At 58.1% G+C, this 15,450-nt stretch overlaps 1 protein-coding gene across 1 annotated transcript; it reads right to left on the reverse strand.

The window, feature by feature from the left end:
* Positions 1-10,075: 10,075 nt before the first annotated feature.
* On the reverse strand, positions 10,076-14,977 carry MAMSTR (MEF2 activating motif and SAP domain containing transcriptional regulator). Its single transcript, XM_071209373.1, is given in 11 exon segments — positions 10,076-10,414; positions 10,417-10,551; positions 10,717-10,771; positions 10,861-10,941; positions 10,944-11,021; positions 11,343-11,537; positions 11,762-11,876; positions 12,249-12,424; positions 12,585-12,730; positions 13,318-13,356; positions 14,488-14,977. Coding segments are annotated over 11 exon segments (1,581 nt in total). The 5' UTR covers positions 14,903-14,977; the 3' UTR covers positions 10,076-10,268.
* Between the last annotated feature and the right edge of the window lie 473 nt (positions 14,978-15,450).

Below are 15,450 nucleotides of genomic sequence, written 5' to 3' on the forward strand. Positions count from 1 at the left end.
GTTATCACATGAATCAGAACGTCATTCCTCTTTATGGCTGAATAGTACTCCATTGTGTGTAGAGATGACATTTTGTTGATCCATTTATCTGCCAATGGACACTTGGGGTGTGTATTAGTCAGCCAAAGGGTGCTGATGCAAAGTACCAGAATTCCGTTGGCTTTTATAAAGGGTATTTTATTTGGGGTAGACGCTTACAGTCATAAGGCCCAAAGAGTTCAACTCAGGGTACTATAAGAGGTGCTTTCTCACCCAAAGTCATCTGTCACGTGTAGAAGCAAGATGGCGGGCAACATCTGTGAGGCTTCAGCCTTCCTCCTTTGTCTTAAGGCTCTGTGGTCCCGGCTTCCTCTGATCTCAGCTCTAGGCCGGCATAAGGCTCATCTCTCTCCCCAGGGCTCGTTTCTTTCCTGGCTCAGCTGCTCTGGTCTCTTCACAAGGTCAGCTGTAGACGATCAGGCTCGTCTCCCTTCCCGGGGCCTCTGCTGTGTCTAATGAGCTGTCTCTCTTCCTCTGCCACCATGTCTTTTTCTGTATGAGTGTCCGCCCACCAAGGGGACAGGGACTCAACGCCCTACTGACATGGCCGAATCAAAGCCCTAATCAATTTAATCAAGAAAACGTTACTTTGAATTTAATACAATCAAAGGGTATCACATCCAGAGGAGCAGACCAGTTTACAAACATAATCTCTTTTAGGAATTCATAAATAATCTCGAACTGCCTTTTGGCTGTTGTGACTGGTGCTACTGTGACCTTCATCATGCAAGTATCCGTCGAGTCACTGCTCTCAGTTCTTCGGGACATATCCCTAGAAGTGGAATTGTTGGTTCGTTTGGTAATTCTGTGTTTAAATTCCTTAAGGACCCTGGGCATATATTTGAATTTTTCTGGAGTAAACATAGGAGTGAGATCTCCTGAAACTGGAGTCCCGCCCCTGCCACCCCCACCCGTCACTTCGGCACCTCTGAATACCACATCTGTCCAAGGATGTCCCAGGGCAGAACGCTCCCCCACCCTTCTCCCCCCCAACCCTGGGGGTAGCCGTGCCCTCTACCACCACCCCCTCCCCTCCTCAGGACAACTCACAGGCAGGGACTATTGTTATCCTCACTTCACAGACAAGGAAACTGAGGTGCGAGACCCCGAGGCTGTAAAACAGGGGTGAGAAAACACTTCTGGCCCCAGAATCCTCACTCCTACTCACTGCTGAGCTGCCCGGCAGGGCTTTCCTGAATGTCAAAAGGAAGTGGGTAAAAGAAAATATCCGGAAGCGGACTTGGCCCAGTGGTTAGGGCATCCATCTACCACATGGGAGGTCCGCGGTTCAAACCCCGGGCCTCCTTGACCCGTGTGGAGCTGGCCCACGCGCAGTGCTGATGCGCGCAAGGAGTGCCTGCCACCCAGGGGTGTCCCCACATAGGGGAGCCCCACGCGGAGTGCGCCCGTGAGGAGAGCCGCCCAGCGCAAAAGAAAGTGCAGCCTGCCCAGGAATGGTGCTGCACACACGGAGAGCTGACATGACAAGATGATGCAACAAAAAGAAACACAGATTCCCGTGCCTCTATAAGGATAGAAGTGGTCACAGAAGAAAACTCAGCGAATGGACACAGAGAGCAGACAACTGGGGGGAGGAGGGGAGAGAAGTAAATTTTAAAAAGACAATGAGTTATCATTTTACACCTCATAGAATGGCCATTATTAAAAAAAAAAAACAGGGGGCGGGGGGTATATGGGGACCTCATATTTTTTAATGTAATGTTAAAAAAATAAAGACAAAAATAAATAAATGAATGAATGAATGAATAAATAAACAAACAATAAGTGCTGGAGAGGATGCGGAGAAATAGGAACACTCCTTCACTCCTTCACTGTTGGGAGGAATGAGAAAAAGAAAGAAAGAAAGAAAACATCCCGGGGCACGTGGGGTGCAGGTTAAAATCTTTGACGTGAGGTAGAACGGGTCTTGGAAAGATGAGATTAGCTCTGAAGCGGGAGGCACCTCAGCCGGAGGCGATTTCGCCCCCAGGGGACATGTGGGAACTTCCCGAGCCTCTGCTCCGGCCGCATGACTTGGGGGTGCTGCTACGGGCCAACCTCCACCGCATCGGCCAGCCCGGCACCGAGAGGGACCCCGCGCACGCGGCAGCGGGGCCGAGGGGGAACCCTGGTGCGGGGGCGACAGGTGGGGCGACCACGGCAGCTCCCCTCAAGGGCCGTTCCCAAGCCCACCGCGGCGGCCCGGGGGTGCTCTCCCGAGGGGGCCCCAGTCCTGGCAGACGCGCCACAGCGAGCCCTGCTGTGCCTCTCCAGGGCTTCACAGGGCCTGGCACAGCGAGGAGGGCGGCCGACGTGCTCTGAACGGACTCGGAGGCGAGCACAGGGCCCCTGCCGCCAGGTGCCTGGGCACCGAGCCTCGCTCTTCTCCTCCCTGGTGTGAGCTTGGGAAAGAAACGCGCCCTCTCTGTGCCACTTCCTCACCTGTGACAGGTGGGTGATGACAATGCCTACGGCCAAGGGGTGTTGGAAGAATTGAACAATTAATCCTGTGCACCACAAGTGCTGCAGATGTGTCACTATTATACTTATTCATTTGTCCCCTGCCAGCCTGGGAGGTCCTTCCCAGCAGGGAGCGTCTGTGTCTTACTCATTCCCACATCACCGGTACCAAGCACTGGACCTGCCTTCTAGAACATTCTAGAGAAAGATTTGTGATAAGTAAGTAAGTAAGGGAAATGGATTTGGCTCAACAGATAGAGTATCCGCCTGCCACATGGGAGGTCCAGGGTTCAAACCCCGGGCCTCCTGACCCGTGTGCAGCTGGCCCATGCGCAGTGCTGATGCGCGCAAGGAGTGCCGTACCACGCAGGGGTGTCCCCCGTGTAGGGGAGCCCCACGCACAAGGAGTGCGCCCCGTAAGGAGAGTTGCCCATCGTGAAAAGAGAGCAACCCACCCAGGAGTGGCGCCACACACATGGAGAGCTGACGCAGCAAGATGACGCAACAAAGAGAGACACAGGTCCCCAGTGCCGCCTGACGAGAATAGAAGCGGACACAGAGGAACACACAGCGAAGGGACACAGAGAGCAGACAATGGGGGGGGGGGGAGAAATAAAAAATAAAAATAAAGTAAGTGGAGGAAGTCCCCATGCCCGAATCCCTTGGCTGCTCTGCATGTGACGCGAGCACCAGGGGCCTTCTCGTTCCAGGGAGCAGGAGACCACTGAGGCGCTTTCCCTCACCTTAGTTTACCTTTTCTAGATCTTTATATGAAGAATCACTCTGTATTTAGTCTCTTGCGTTTGACTTTTTCACTTCATCAAGTTTCTGCGATTCATCGTTGTTACGTGGATCAGGAGCTCGTTCCTTTATCGTTGCCAAGTAGAATTCCATGGTTTAGATGTACCGCAGTGTTTATCCCTTTGCCATTGGCTGGATGTTTGGGTTGTTCCAGCTTGGGGCCTATTATGAAGAATGCTTTTGTGAACATGTGTGCACAAGTCTCTGTGTAGGCATAAGTTGCCATTTCTCCTGCGGAAGTACCTATGTGTGGGGTCCACTAGGAGGTCAGAGAAGGGGAGCGACTGGCCTGGGTCGCCAGCTGGGTAGGAGCTGGGCTCAGGGTTCGAATGCAGCTCAGGCACCGAAGATGGTTTCTCTGGTCCAAGGGGAGGAGAGAGGCCTGTCCTCAAGGGACTCCCATTTCCCTCGTTCCCTTCCACTCAAGACCTGGGAAGATCTGGCAGCCCCCATCACCCACCTCGAGGGAGAAGCAAGACTGAAAACGAGGACGCTGGACACTGCCGAGGCTGCTGCACTCTTGGGGGTGGGAACAGCGATGAGGAAGAGGCGTCCAAGTCAAAGCAACCTGGAGGGTCAGAGACAATCGCTGACATTTCACGAGTACTTATCATACACCTGATATTGTTCTAGGTGCTTTATAGGCATTGTGCTACAAATCTTGGTGTACCAGTATCTGTTTGCAAGCCTGTTTACACTTTCCTTGGGTATATACCTGGAAGTGGGATTACCGGGTCAAATGGCAAGTCTCTATTTAACTTTTTGAGGAACTGCCATCTTGCGCTCCACAGGGGCTGCACCATTTCACATTCCCACCAGCCAGGCATGAGAGTTCCAACGTCTTCACGTCCTCTCCAGCGCTTGTTATTTTCCATTTCTTTAATAACAGTCATCCTTGTGGATGCAGAGTGGTATCTCATTGTGCTTTTAATTTGCATTTCCCTCATGGCTAATGATGGTGAGCATGTTCTCGTGTTTATTGGCCATTTGTATATCTTCTTGGAGAAATGTCTGTTCGAGTCTGTAGCAGTTTGATTTTATTGATGAATTCCAAAAAGAAATATTGGATTGTGTTTTTAAACTGCTCTTTTCCTCTAGGCATGATTTTTTTTTTGAAAGATTAATTTATTTCTCTCCCCACCCCACCCCCACTGTCTGCTCTCTGTGTCCATTCGCTGTGTGTTCTTCTATGTCCACTTGTATTCCCATCAGGCAGCACTGGGGATCTGTGTCTCTTTCTGTTATGTCATCTTGCTACATCAGCTCTCTGTGTGTGTGGCACTGTTGTAGCAAAGCCAGGAATACTGAACCGAAGAAACTTACAACTGGCACTCCAGAGAGAGACGGATGAACAGTTTTATTATGTGCGAGCCCAGAGGAGAGTCAGTCTCCAAATTCTGAGCCTCGTTTTTCAGTTTTCATAGGTTTATATAGGATTTCAAGTGGGATCAGCATAACTTTTGCTCATTGGCTAACGCGTTGCTAGGTGAAATTTTGCAAGCAGGGGGGTTATAGAGGCAGAACGCAGCTGCAAGGTTGCAGGCTGATTTACAGAAGTGAGGGGGCGAGTCACTCATTTGCTATCTTCCTGCCCGGTCATGATTTCACGGGCTGGTTTACAGAAGTGGGGGCAGGAGTGACTTGTTAGGTATTTTGTAAGGTTATGCTTCTTATTTCTCAACAGCACCACTCCTGGGTGGGCTACGGTTTCGCGTGGGGCAGCTCTCCTTGTGCAGGGGCCACTCCTTGCACAGGGGCACCCTTAGGCGGGGGCGTCCCTTCATGAACTGGCACTTCTTGCACGCAGCAGCACTGCACGTGGGCCAGCTCACCACGCGAGCCCTGGGTATCGAAACCTTGGACCTCCTGTATGGTAGGTGGACGCTCTATCTGTTGAGCCACATCCGCTTCCCTCTAGGCATGATTAAATTATGATTAGGGCTTTGATTGGGCCACAGCATGGCAGAAGAGTTTGATGTTTTTTGTTTGTTTTTTTAAAAGATCTATTTGTTTATTTCTCTCCCCTTGCCCCCCCACCCCGGTTGTCTGTTCTCTGTGTCTATTTGTTGCGCCTTCTTTGTCTGCTTCTGTTGTCGTTAGCGGCATTGGGAATCTGTGTCTCATTTTGTTGCATCATCTTGCTGCATCAGCTCTCCGTGTGTGCGGCACCATTCCTGGGCAGGCTGCGCTTTCTTGCGTGCTGGGCGGCTCTCCTTACGGGGCGCACTCCTTGCGCGTGGGGCTCCCCTACGCGGGGGACACCCTGCGTGGCGCGGCACTCCTTGCGTGCATCAGCACTGCGCGTGGGCCAGCTCCACACGGGTCAAGGAGGCCCGGGGTTTGAACCACAGACCTCCCATGTGGTAGTCGGACACCTTAACCACTGGGCCAAGTCTGCCGCTGAGTTTGATGTTTTTGAGCTGGAACCCAGGAAGTAAGCACACAAAGGAGCAGAACAGCTGAGCCTAGAGAGAATCGAGCTCCGGGGAGAGAGACAGAGCCGGTTACCTGATAATCTACAGCTGACCTTGTGGAGAGAGGTCTACAGATGATCTTGTGGAGAAAACAGAGGAGCTGAGCTTGGAGAGAAATGAGCCCTGGGAAGAAAGGAACCCAGGAAGCCTGAACCCTGCCAGACGTCAGCAGTCATCTTACTCCAACATGTGGCAATAGACTATGGTGAGGGGGGAAGTGGATGTGGCTCAAGTGATAGGGTTTCCACCTACAATATTGGAGGACCCAGGTTTGATCCCTGGGGCCTCCTCATAAAAAAGAAAAAGAGAAAGCATGCCTGCACAGTGAGCCAATTGCCTGTGTGGCGAGCCAGGTGCCCATGTGGTGAGCCAGTGCTCGCACAAGTGAATCATGCAGCAAGATGATGATGCAACAAAAAGAGACAAAGGGGAGAGTCAAGGTGAAGTGCAGAAGAAACCAGGAACTAAGGTGGCACAAGTGACAGGGAAACTCCACATCAGAGGTCCCCATGATCGAATCCCAATTAATCCTAGAGGAGAAAAATGAGAAGACAAAAAGAGAAATAGATACAGAAGATCACACAGCAAATGGACACAGATAGCAAAAACACTGGGGGGGGGGGGAGGAGAGAGGAAGGAGGAGGGGAAGGGGAAATTAAATTTAAAAATTTTTAAAAACTTAAAAAAAAATAGACTTTGGTGAGGGAAGTAACTTATGCTTTATGGCCTGGTTAACTGTAAGCTTCTACCCAAATACCCTTTATAAAATCCAACCAATTTCTCGTATTTTGCATCAGCACCCCTTTGGCTGACTAATACAGAGTCCTCTGACCATTTTTAAAATTGGGTTGTCTTTTTGTTGTTGTACTATAAAAGTTCTTTGTCTGTTCTGAATATTAACTCCTATTCTGATATATGGTTTGAAACTATTTTATCCCATTCTGTAGGTTGTCTTTCTACCTTCTTAATAATTTCCTTCAATGCCCCAAAGTTTAAAATTTTCATGAAATCAAATTTATCTATTGTTTCATTTGTTTCCTGTGCTTCTGGTGTTGTAGCTAAGAATCCTTTGCTGAATCCAAGGTCAGGAAGATTTGTTCCTATGTTATCTTCTAAGAGTTTTATCATTTGAGCTCCTATATTTAGATCTTTGTTCCATTTGGAGTTGACTTTTGTAGATGGTGTGAGGTAGGGGTCTCGCATCATTCTTCTGCATGTAGATACCCAGTTTCCCTAGCACCATGTGTTGAAGAGACCTTTCTTTCCCCACTGCGTGTTCTTAGCACCCTTGTCAAAAACTAGGGAGCAGATGTAGCTCAGGAAGTTGAGCACCTGCTTCCCAAATGGGCGGTCCTGGGTTCAGTTCCTGATGCCTCCTAAAAAAATCAAACAACAACTAAAACGAATGAAAAAACCAACTCAGGGGAGTTAATGTGCCTCAGTGGTTGAGCACTGGCTTCCCACATACAAGTCCCAGGCCCTGGCCTCCCCTACCTCAAAAATAAAAAAAAATCAATTGGCCACAGATGTGTGGGTCTCTTGGTCTTTTCAACGCTCCACAATTATCCACCTTCCGTTCAGGTAATGGGATGACAAAATGGCGCCAGGGGTCCTGGGGTGGCTTGGGGGCCCCACATGACCTCCTCTTTTCTGCTCTCCCACCCCCCATTGGTCCCTCAGTTTCCCTGAACATTCGGGGGACCCAGCCCTTTGTTCAAAGGCAGGAGGGAAGGGGGGCCAGACCTGTCGGGCGGCGGGCTGGTGGCAGGCAGGACCCAAGTCCTTCCCTGCAGCCCCCACGGCAGCCTGACCCCGTCTTTCAAGCCTCCACCTTGGGAAAGGTCCCTCTGGGGCTCCTCCCAGACCCCGACGCTGCCCCTAGGCCCAGGGCATCTCTCAGCCCAAGGCTGCCCTCCTCTGGACACAAGGAGAGACGGGGACCGGGCGGGGAAGGCAGAGCTGGGCCTGATAACCTGCCGCCCAGACAGCCGAGGGCAGTGACTTGCGGGAGGCGGGCAGGGCCGGGGGGAAAAGAGCAGGAGGGAGAGGAGACGGAAGAGGAGCAGAGAGCAGCGGGGGGCGGCCAGAGGCGGGAGCGCTGCCCGGCGCAGTCAAGCAGAGGTGGTGCCCAGACTCCTGGCCACTCTCTGCGGACCTGGCTCCCTCTGGGTCCTCCTGGCCACACAGCTGCCCGGCTCCGCGGCTGTTTCTCCCACACCCCCGTCCCCCTGGCTGTCCCTTCTTCTCGGCCACTGCCCTGTCGCGCCTCCTCCGTCCCACTCGCTGCCCACACCCCGTCGCTCCCCACCCACTGCCCTCTCTCTCCGCTCCCACTGCCCGACCCCGTGGACAGAGAGAAAGGCGCAGAGCCCACAGTGGGAAGGGGGCGATGTGGCGACAGATTCGGGCAGAGGAACAGGCAGAGAAGGAGATGGAGACGGATCTAGGTGAGGGTGTATTTGGAGGGAGAAGTGGACACAGAGATGGACGGACACGTGGACAGGTGGACGTGGCGATGACAGAGGTCCAAAGGCAGATGGGGACAGAGGCGGCGGCCACACCACCAGCTTTCAGCCTGTCATAAAGGGTCCCGCAGGGCCCAGCCCCCGCTGGCCTCTCCAGCCCGATGTGGCCACCGTCCCACCAGCCACCCAGAACCTTGCAAGGTGCCCCCTGCGGATGGCGCTCCTCGTCGCTTTAGCCCCTAAGCCATCCAGGCAGTCCCTCCCGCCAACTCCTCCTCGGCCCTTAAGACTCAGCTCGAAGGCTTTCCCCACTGCCCCGGGGGCTCAGGGACTGTCTGGCCCCACAGTCCCTTGCGCCACTGCCCTTAAAGAGCCTCCACTGGGCCTCCCCCTGCAAGGCGATGCGCTCCACCGGCGCGGAGGTGAGCCCACTCCAAATGACCCCCCTGTCTGCATGACCCTGGCACGCCGGCCCCTTCTGCAACCCTCGGGGATCTCATCCACAAAGCGAGGATGACAAACCCCACCTGACTGGGTCCTGGGTCAGAAGATGCCACCCACTTGCCAGGGCGAGACCCCTTTGCCCTCCCCCCACTTTCGCTGAGCAGGGGAGGCGCGAGAAGTGCCAGTGAGCAGCTAACCGCGTGCTTAATGCTTATTGGCATGTCCCACAGGCCAGGCCCGGGCTGGCTGCACTCGTGGGCCATCTCGATGAACACGGTCACCTGCCCCGGGCTGGAGGTACAGATAGGGAAACTGAGGGCAAGGCAAAGGGAAGTCCCCGGTGCGGGGTCATCTCGCAGGTGACGGATCTGCCGTTCTCAGATCGCTCTGACGGGTCCTCCTGCTGGCCGCGCTGCGGACGGCTTACCCCGCCACCTTCTCCCTGGGACTGCCCTTTGGGCTTGGGGTGTCCAGGAGTTCAGGTCCCAGGCCCCCTCCCCCCTCGCATGGCCCCTCGAGGAGCGCAGTGGCGAGTCTCCAAACTCGGCGCCCCGTGACCGCGTGTCCCAGCCTTGGCGGCCTCCCGTCCCCTCCCACGTCCCCCTGGGCTGGCCTGCCTGGCGTCAACGATAGAAGGTGGCAGCGGTGGCGCCAGTTCCAGGCCTCTCTTTCAAGAGACTGGCAGTTCCTGCTTCCTTCCCTTGAAACGCTCGCTCCCCCGGGGGAGAAGTCCAGCTATCCTGGGGGACAGCCAACCTGAGAGGGCCAGCAGGGAGACTTCACAGGAGCGAGAGAGATCCAGAGGGACACACCAGCCGTGAAGTCGTCCCCGCCCAGCGCCGAGCACCCCAGCGGGCCATCTTGGATGCACCGGCCCCACTGGAACCCCAACATCATATGGCCCTGCAGACCTGTACAGCCGAGCCCCGTCAACCCACAGAATTGAGAGAGAGCGTGGACAGCTATGCTTGGGGATGATTTGTTATGCGGCGTAGTGGACCAAAGCAGGGTGACTTGCAGCTCAGTTCCCTTTGCCTCCAGGTGGGAAAGACCCTGCAATGGGGTTTACACCCCAGAGCTCCCAGGGGATCAGGCTGAGGCTGCGACTTCCCCGAGGCAGCTCCCCTGCTTGTCTTGTCCCCTTAGCTGTCTGTTTGCCTCAGGGTCTGCCTCCAAGAGACTCTGAGCTCAGACCGGCCCCTTGTGGTTTTCTCATCTCTAACTAGAATCCCGGTCCTGCCTCGCAAACTCTTTCTCCCTCTCTACGCTTCCTGCTCCTCTCCTGCATCCAAAAAAAAGCACAGACCACCTTCTGGACTACCCAGAAGACAGGAAACCACCTAGTCGGGGGGACGGGGAAGGAAGGTGGGAATAAAACAGCCACGAGGTCTCTGAAGGCAGCAGCAAGCAGCTTGTTAGGCTCGGGCAGCAGCACACAGACCCCCAGGCCCACCCCCGCGCCCACGGAGGTCCTGCAGGAAGAGGCAGTCCAGGGGCCCAGCGGGGCTGGGGGCCCTCTCCCACCCTGCGTCTGTGACCTCCCGGCCCCCACCCGCTCTCGGGTCTCTGGAAACACTCGAAGCCGTCACCACGGGTCCCCCAGTACGTCCCACAGCCTGGGGCCGCTGGAGTCAGAGAAGTCGGCAGAGAAGATGCTGGGGGCCGGGGGGCCACAGCCCAGGGGGGGGCCTCCACTCAGCGCCTCCAGCCAGTCCAAGGAGTCCATGGGACCCGGGGAGCGGGGGACGGGGAGCTCGTGGGGGACGGCAATGAGGACGAGAAGACAGACGAGAGGCCTTCAGAGTCCGGGGAGGGGGACAGCACGTCGAAGGAGCCGGGGAAGTCCAGGGGGATGGGGGGCAGCGGGTCTGCGGGGGAAGGAACGGAGCGTGAGCGGAGGGGGGCGGAGGGCGCCCACGGCCCCCTCCTCCCTCGGGCCCGGGAACCCGGAATCTCAACCCCCTCCTCGCTGAGCACCCGCTAGTTCAAGCCCCCAGCCCTCTTCTCCCCCAAATCAGGGGTCCCTCTCTTACCGTCTGGCTCCACCGGGTCCTCCAGGATGTCTTCGATGCCCCGGTTCGGAAGCAACTGCGGACCGGGAGAAGCTGCGTGATGCCACGACCCCGGCCCAGATCCCGACCCGAGACCCCTCGCCGCACCGGGGCCCGCTCCCTCACCTGCGCCCTCCGGATCGCTTCCTGCAGCTCCTCTTCCAAAGTCAGGGCCGCCGAGGCCGGTGCGGAGGAAGCGGGCAAGGCTGGAGCCGGAGCCGCCGCGAGGGCTCCCGGACGCGAGAAGGGCACGGCCCGCCAGGCGCGGGACTAGAACCGGGCTTGCACTGGGACGGCGAGGGGGCGGGGCCTGTAAGCCACGCCCCCGAGCGTCACCCCCTCCCACTCGCGTCCTGTGACTCCACCCCCTCTGTCCGATCAGGCTCTGCCCTCGGGCCCTGCCCCCTATTCTTTCATTGGCTTAGCTTCCCTTAGGATCCGCCCACCCAGGCTGGAACCACGCCCCTCACCTCCAGGCTTCAGGCCGCGAGGCCGCGCCCCCCCCGCTCTTCATTGGCTACTCTTTTTTTTACTTCCCGCCCCGTCCCGCTTTGTCTCCTCCTCATTGGTCCGCACTCGCATGGCCCTGCCCCCGGCCCCGCCCTCACCGAGCCCGGCCGCCGGGAGGCTCCCAGAGCCTTGGGCCGGAGACGCGGCCAGGGAGCCCCCGCGGGACCGTCCTCCGGCCGCAGCTTGGGCCGCTCTCGGGGCGGAGCGCCGCCGCGCATGCGCTCTAGGAGCATCGACTTGGTCCCGGACACTGGGAGGCCCCTCAGGCGCAGCTGCTGCCGGAGCTCGGAGACCTGGAGCGGGCGGGGGGAGAGGCCGGTGCTGGGCGGGCTCCCCCGGCTCAGGGAAACCGAGAGAAAAGCGACTGGGGGTCCGCACTCCCGGAACCCTAGAAGGACTGGAACGGGCGACCCGGACTCCTGGGGTTTCCGTTGGGGTAAAGGCTGCAGGGCTAGACATCTGGGCTCCACCGAAGGGGAGGACCAGCCCGGGAAGTTCCCCCCTCCCCCCGACTCACCGTCAATTCCTCCAATTTAAGGGTCTGAAGTTCCAGCTTGTGTGTCGGGGGCGAGGGGCTGGGGTCTCCCTGTGGGGAGGGAGTGAGGGGAGTGGGCTTCATCCTGGCGACAGTCCTGAAGGGCAACAAAGTTGAGGAGGGGCAGAGAGAGAAAAGGATTCTGGGGTCCTCAAGGACAGAGGCACAAGAAGATGCAGGAAAATGAGGGTCTCCACGGGAGCAGCTTCCCGTGCTGGGGGGAGGGAGCTGGGGGCTCGGACTCTTGGGGCCAGGTGGGGGAGGGGGCTGGAGGCTTGACTCCTGGGTTCCTGGGGAGCTGGGGGCCTGGACTTCTGGATTCTGGGGGAAGGGGCGTACCCAGACTCTTGAGTCCTGGCCCCCAGCCCAGTCTCCCTGGTCTTGGACTCCGGGTTTGAGGGAGAAAGATGGAGGGGAGGGGGGGCTGAGCTTCTGGAAAAACAGGAATGTGGGGAAGGGGAGCACATACCTGGGGTGTGGTTGCTGTGAGTTTGTCCCCTCCCACAGGGGCGGCCCTGAGGCTGCCCCCTTGGCTTGGGTGTCTGCCCCAGACCTCTGTCTCGGCTCGGGGGGCATGTATTGGTGGTATGTCAAGTTGCCCCTGGCCTTGGACTCCTTCCAACGCTGGGCGCTCTTGGGAGACTCCTGAAAAAGCAGCTCTGATGTCATGTCCCATCCTTCAGCTTGGTTGGTCCCCACCTTCCTGTCCCAGAGCAGAGAAGCCAAAGGGGCATCTGGAGCAGGGAAGGACGACCAAAGCTAGATCCTCAGGGGGACTTCCTCTCACTCGCGTCTTGAGACTCACCTTCTTCGGGGACCTCCAAGGGCCGTGTTCGGGCTCAGGGAGCAGGACCCCAGGGCTGAAGAGAAAAGGGCTGGGGCTGGAGGATGAGGCTGGGGCGGGGGCCAGAGCCAGGCCTGAGGCCGAGATCCAGGGATCCTGAGCCGAGACTGGAGAGAAGGTGGAGAACCTTGAGACCCGCTGGTGAGCCCAGCAGGGAGGGGGACGGCTCCGTAGGAGGGAGGGTGGGGGAGGACAGGCCTGGGGCCGGGCAAGGGGTGGGGAGCTGGGTGCCCCGACTCCTGCGTCCAAGGACAGCCCGCCTGTGGGCCCAGACCACTCCGTGCTCCCTGGTTGGTGAGGATCACAGATTTCTGTCCTTTGCTGGCCGGGGGTGGGGGCCTGGACTCCTGGTCCTTGGAAGAGACAGAAGCTGAAAGCCACATCCCAGGGATTCTTATATATGGCAAGAGTGGCGTGTAGGGCTCCTATCTTCTCCAAAGAAACAGGCCCCGGATTCATGCATCTCCTCGGGGTGGGAAAGCTGGAGAGCAGGAAGCAGAGCTCCTGGGGTGGGGTAGCCGGAGCCCGCGACTTGGACTCTTGGGTCCTTGGGGAAGGACAGAGTTGGATTCGGTATATCCTGGGGCATAGGGTTGAGGAGCAGGAACCAGCACCGGGGCATCTGGCGGCCACACTCCAGGGTGTCCCCGGGGAGTGGGGTCCCCATCCCCTCCCTTTCGGGGCCCACACTTACTCGGGTCCTGATAGCGTCTGTGGATCCGCAGCTGGAGAACTGTGGGGGGAGGAGGGAAGAGGGAGGTGGGAGGAAGAAGGCGGGAAGTGGAGGGGGGGGCGGAACGTGGCCTGGCGGAGGAGCGCACTGCAGCTGTTGGTGGGACCCGCGTGCCCGGCCCCCTTACACGCCCGTGCAGGCGGGTGGGCGGGCAGCCTGCTCCCTTTCCCCGGGCCTCCCGCCTGCTCTCTGCCAGCGCAGCGCCGAGGGCCAGAGGAGCGTTCCGGGGCGAGCAGCCAGCCACGTCCAGGCAGGAGGCGGCCCTGCCCCCAGTTCCACCTGCCCCTTCACCAGCAAGCGTGTGCCAGCACCCCCTCGCCTCCACCCACCACCCCTCGCAAAATCGCCATCTTGGCGGCCCGGCCCATGTGCACCTCCCCTCCTCGGATGCACTTACACTGCTTTGTACATGCTTCTGCACTACCCTTTGCCTACCCTCTCGTGCGCACCCCACATCTCCCGGGGTTCTAGTTTTGCACAGACACCACTTTTGCTCACGTGTAATTTTGTGCACACCTCATCTTTGCTCACCCTGTCTCGGCCCCCATCCAGACACATCAAGACACTTATGTGCACACTTGGTTTTGGAGCAAGTATCTCCCTTTGCACGTCTCTGCTCTACTCCATACACGTACACCCTTTTGCACACTCACTCTTTTACTGGAGTCTTTGCATCCACTCAACCACATAAAGCACACCCCTTTACACACTTCAACACTTAGCCTACTCAAGAATCATCCCCTGTTCTACTTTTCCGGGGAACCCACTTGCACACTTCCTGCCTGCTCTGAAACCTCAAGCAGAGGCTTTGGCACTTTCACAGCCAGAGGGCCCAGCCCGTTGTCCCCTCATCTGTGCTCCCCACTCTGCACATGTGTCAGTTTTAGGCCTTTCCTTCACAGGTCTGGCCTTCATGAACCCCAGCCAGCAGCCCACTCCCTCTTGCACACTCGCTGAGCCGCCACAGGTCCCTCTCTTTGCTAGGGGCTCCTTTACGCACAAGTGACTTTTGGCACAGAAAACACTAGCCTCATGGGTCCTACCGGCCCCCACCCCGACACCCACTCTGCACACTCCCAGAGAAGAGCATTCCCAGGACCCCCTTCCCACATGCGCAGGGAAGCCTCTCACCAGAACGGAACTTGGAGCGAATGATTTGGGAGCGCTGGGAGGAAGCCGCCAGGGTCATTGCCAAGGCCGGAATGGGGACCTGGACTGGGGGGAGGGCAGGGACCCCACAGGGGGCAAGGTCAGAGGGAAGTCCCAGGCTGTCTCTGCACGTGAACTCAGCAGGATTCGGGCTGAGGGGGTAGGAATACGAGAGGCCTTGGATCCTGGGGGAGAAGGGGCTGGGGGCCGGGACTCCGGGGGTCTGAGGCAGGAAGGCTGGGGGCGGGGACTCCTGGGTCATGAAGGAGACCCAGCTAAGGACCAGAACTCTTGATTCTCCCGGGGGACCGGAATCCAAGATCCCTGCCGTGGAGGGCAAAGGGGTCCGGACAGGTCCTGGGGAGTTGAAGGGTCTCTCTGCCTCCGCCTGCTGCATCTGAGAAGGACGTGGTGGGTGCTGGCCCCCAACGTTTGTGGGGAAGGAACTGGGACCGGGGAGGGAACGGCGGCGTTAAGGAGCCCCCTCCCCCCAGGGGCTTCTCACCAGGTGGGCTCGGCTCAGCTGGGCTGTAGGGCTGGTGGAGTCCTGCAGTCGGGCAGGAGGCGCAGGCCCCGCCCCAGCGCCCTGGGACCTCTCCGACCCCCCCTTCGGGGGCGTGCCCGCAGCCGGTGGAGCGGGGCCGGTGGAGCGGGGCGGGGAGAAAGGAGACCCACCGCAAACCCTGAGAAGGGGCGGGGGCGCGGGCTGGGAGGGGCTGGGGCGGGGCGACGTCGGGTTCCCTGCCTCACTCCTCCTCCTTGTCCTGGGGCTGCAGGGTCGGGGGGGGGGGAGGGGGAGGTGTGGGGGGGGGCGGCAGCGGGCCGACTGACAGAAGCAGGTGCCCGGGGAGGGGCGCAGGGTGAGCGGCAACGGCAGGTGGTCGCGGCCCGGGCCTGCCGGCAGGTGCCACCTGTCGCCTGCTTTTTCCCTGACGCAGCAGCGGG

Source organism: Dasypus novemcinctus, chromosome 18 (assembly GCF_030445035.2).
Source record: "Dasypus novemcinctus isolate mDasNov1 chromosome 18, mDasNov1.1.hap2, whole genome shotgun sequence".
Lineage (NCBI taxonomy): Eukaryota > Metazoa > Chordata > Mammalia > Cingulata > Dasypodidae > Dasypus > Dasypus novemcinctus.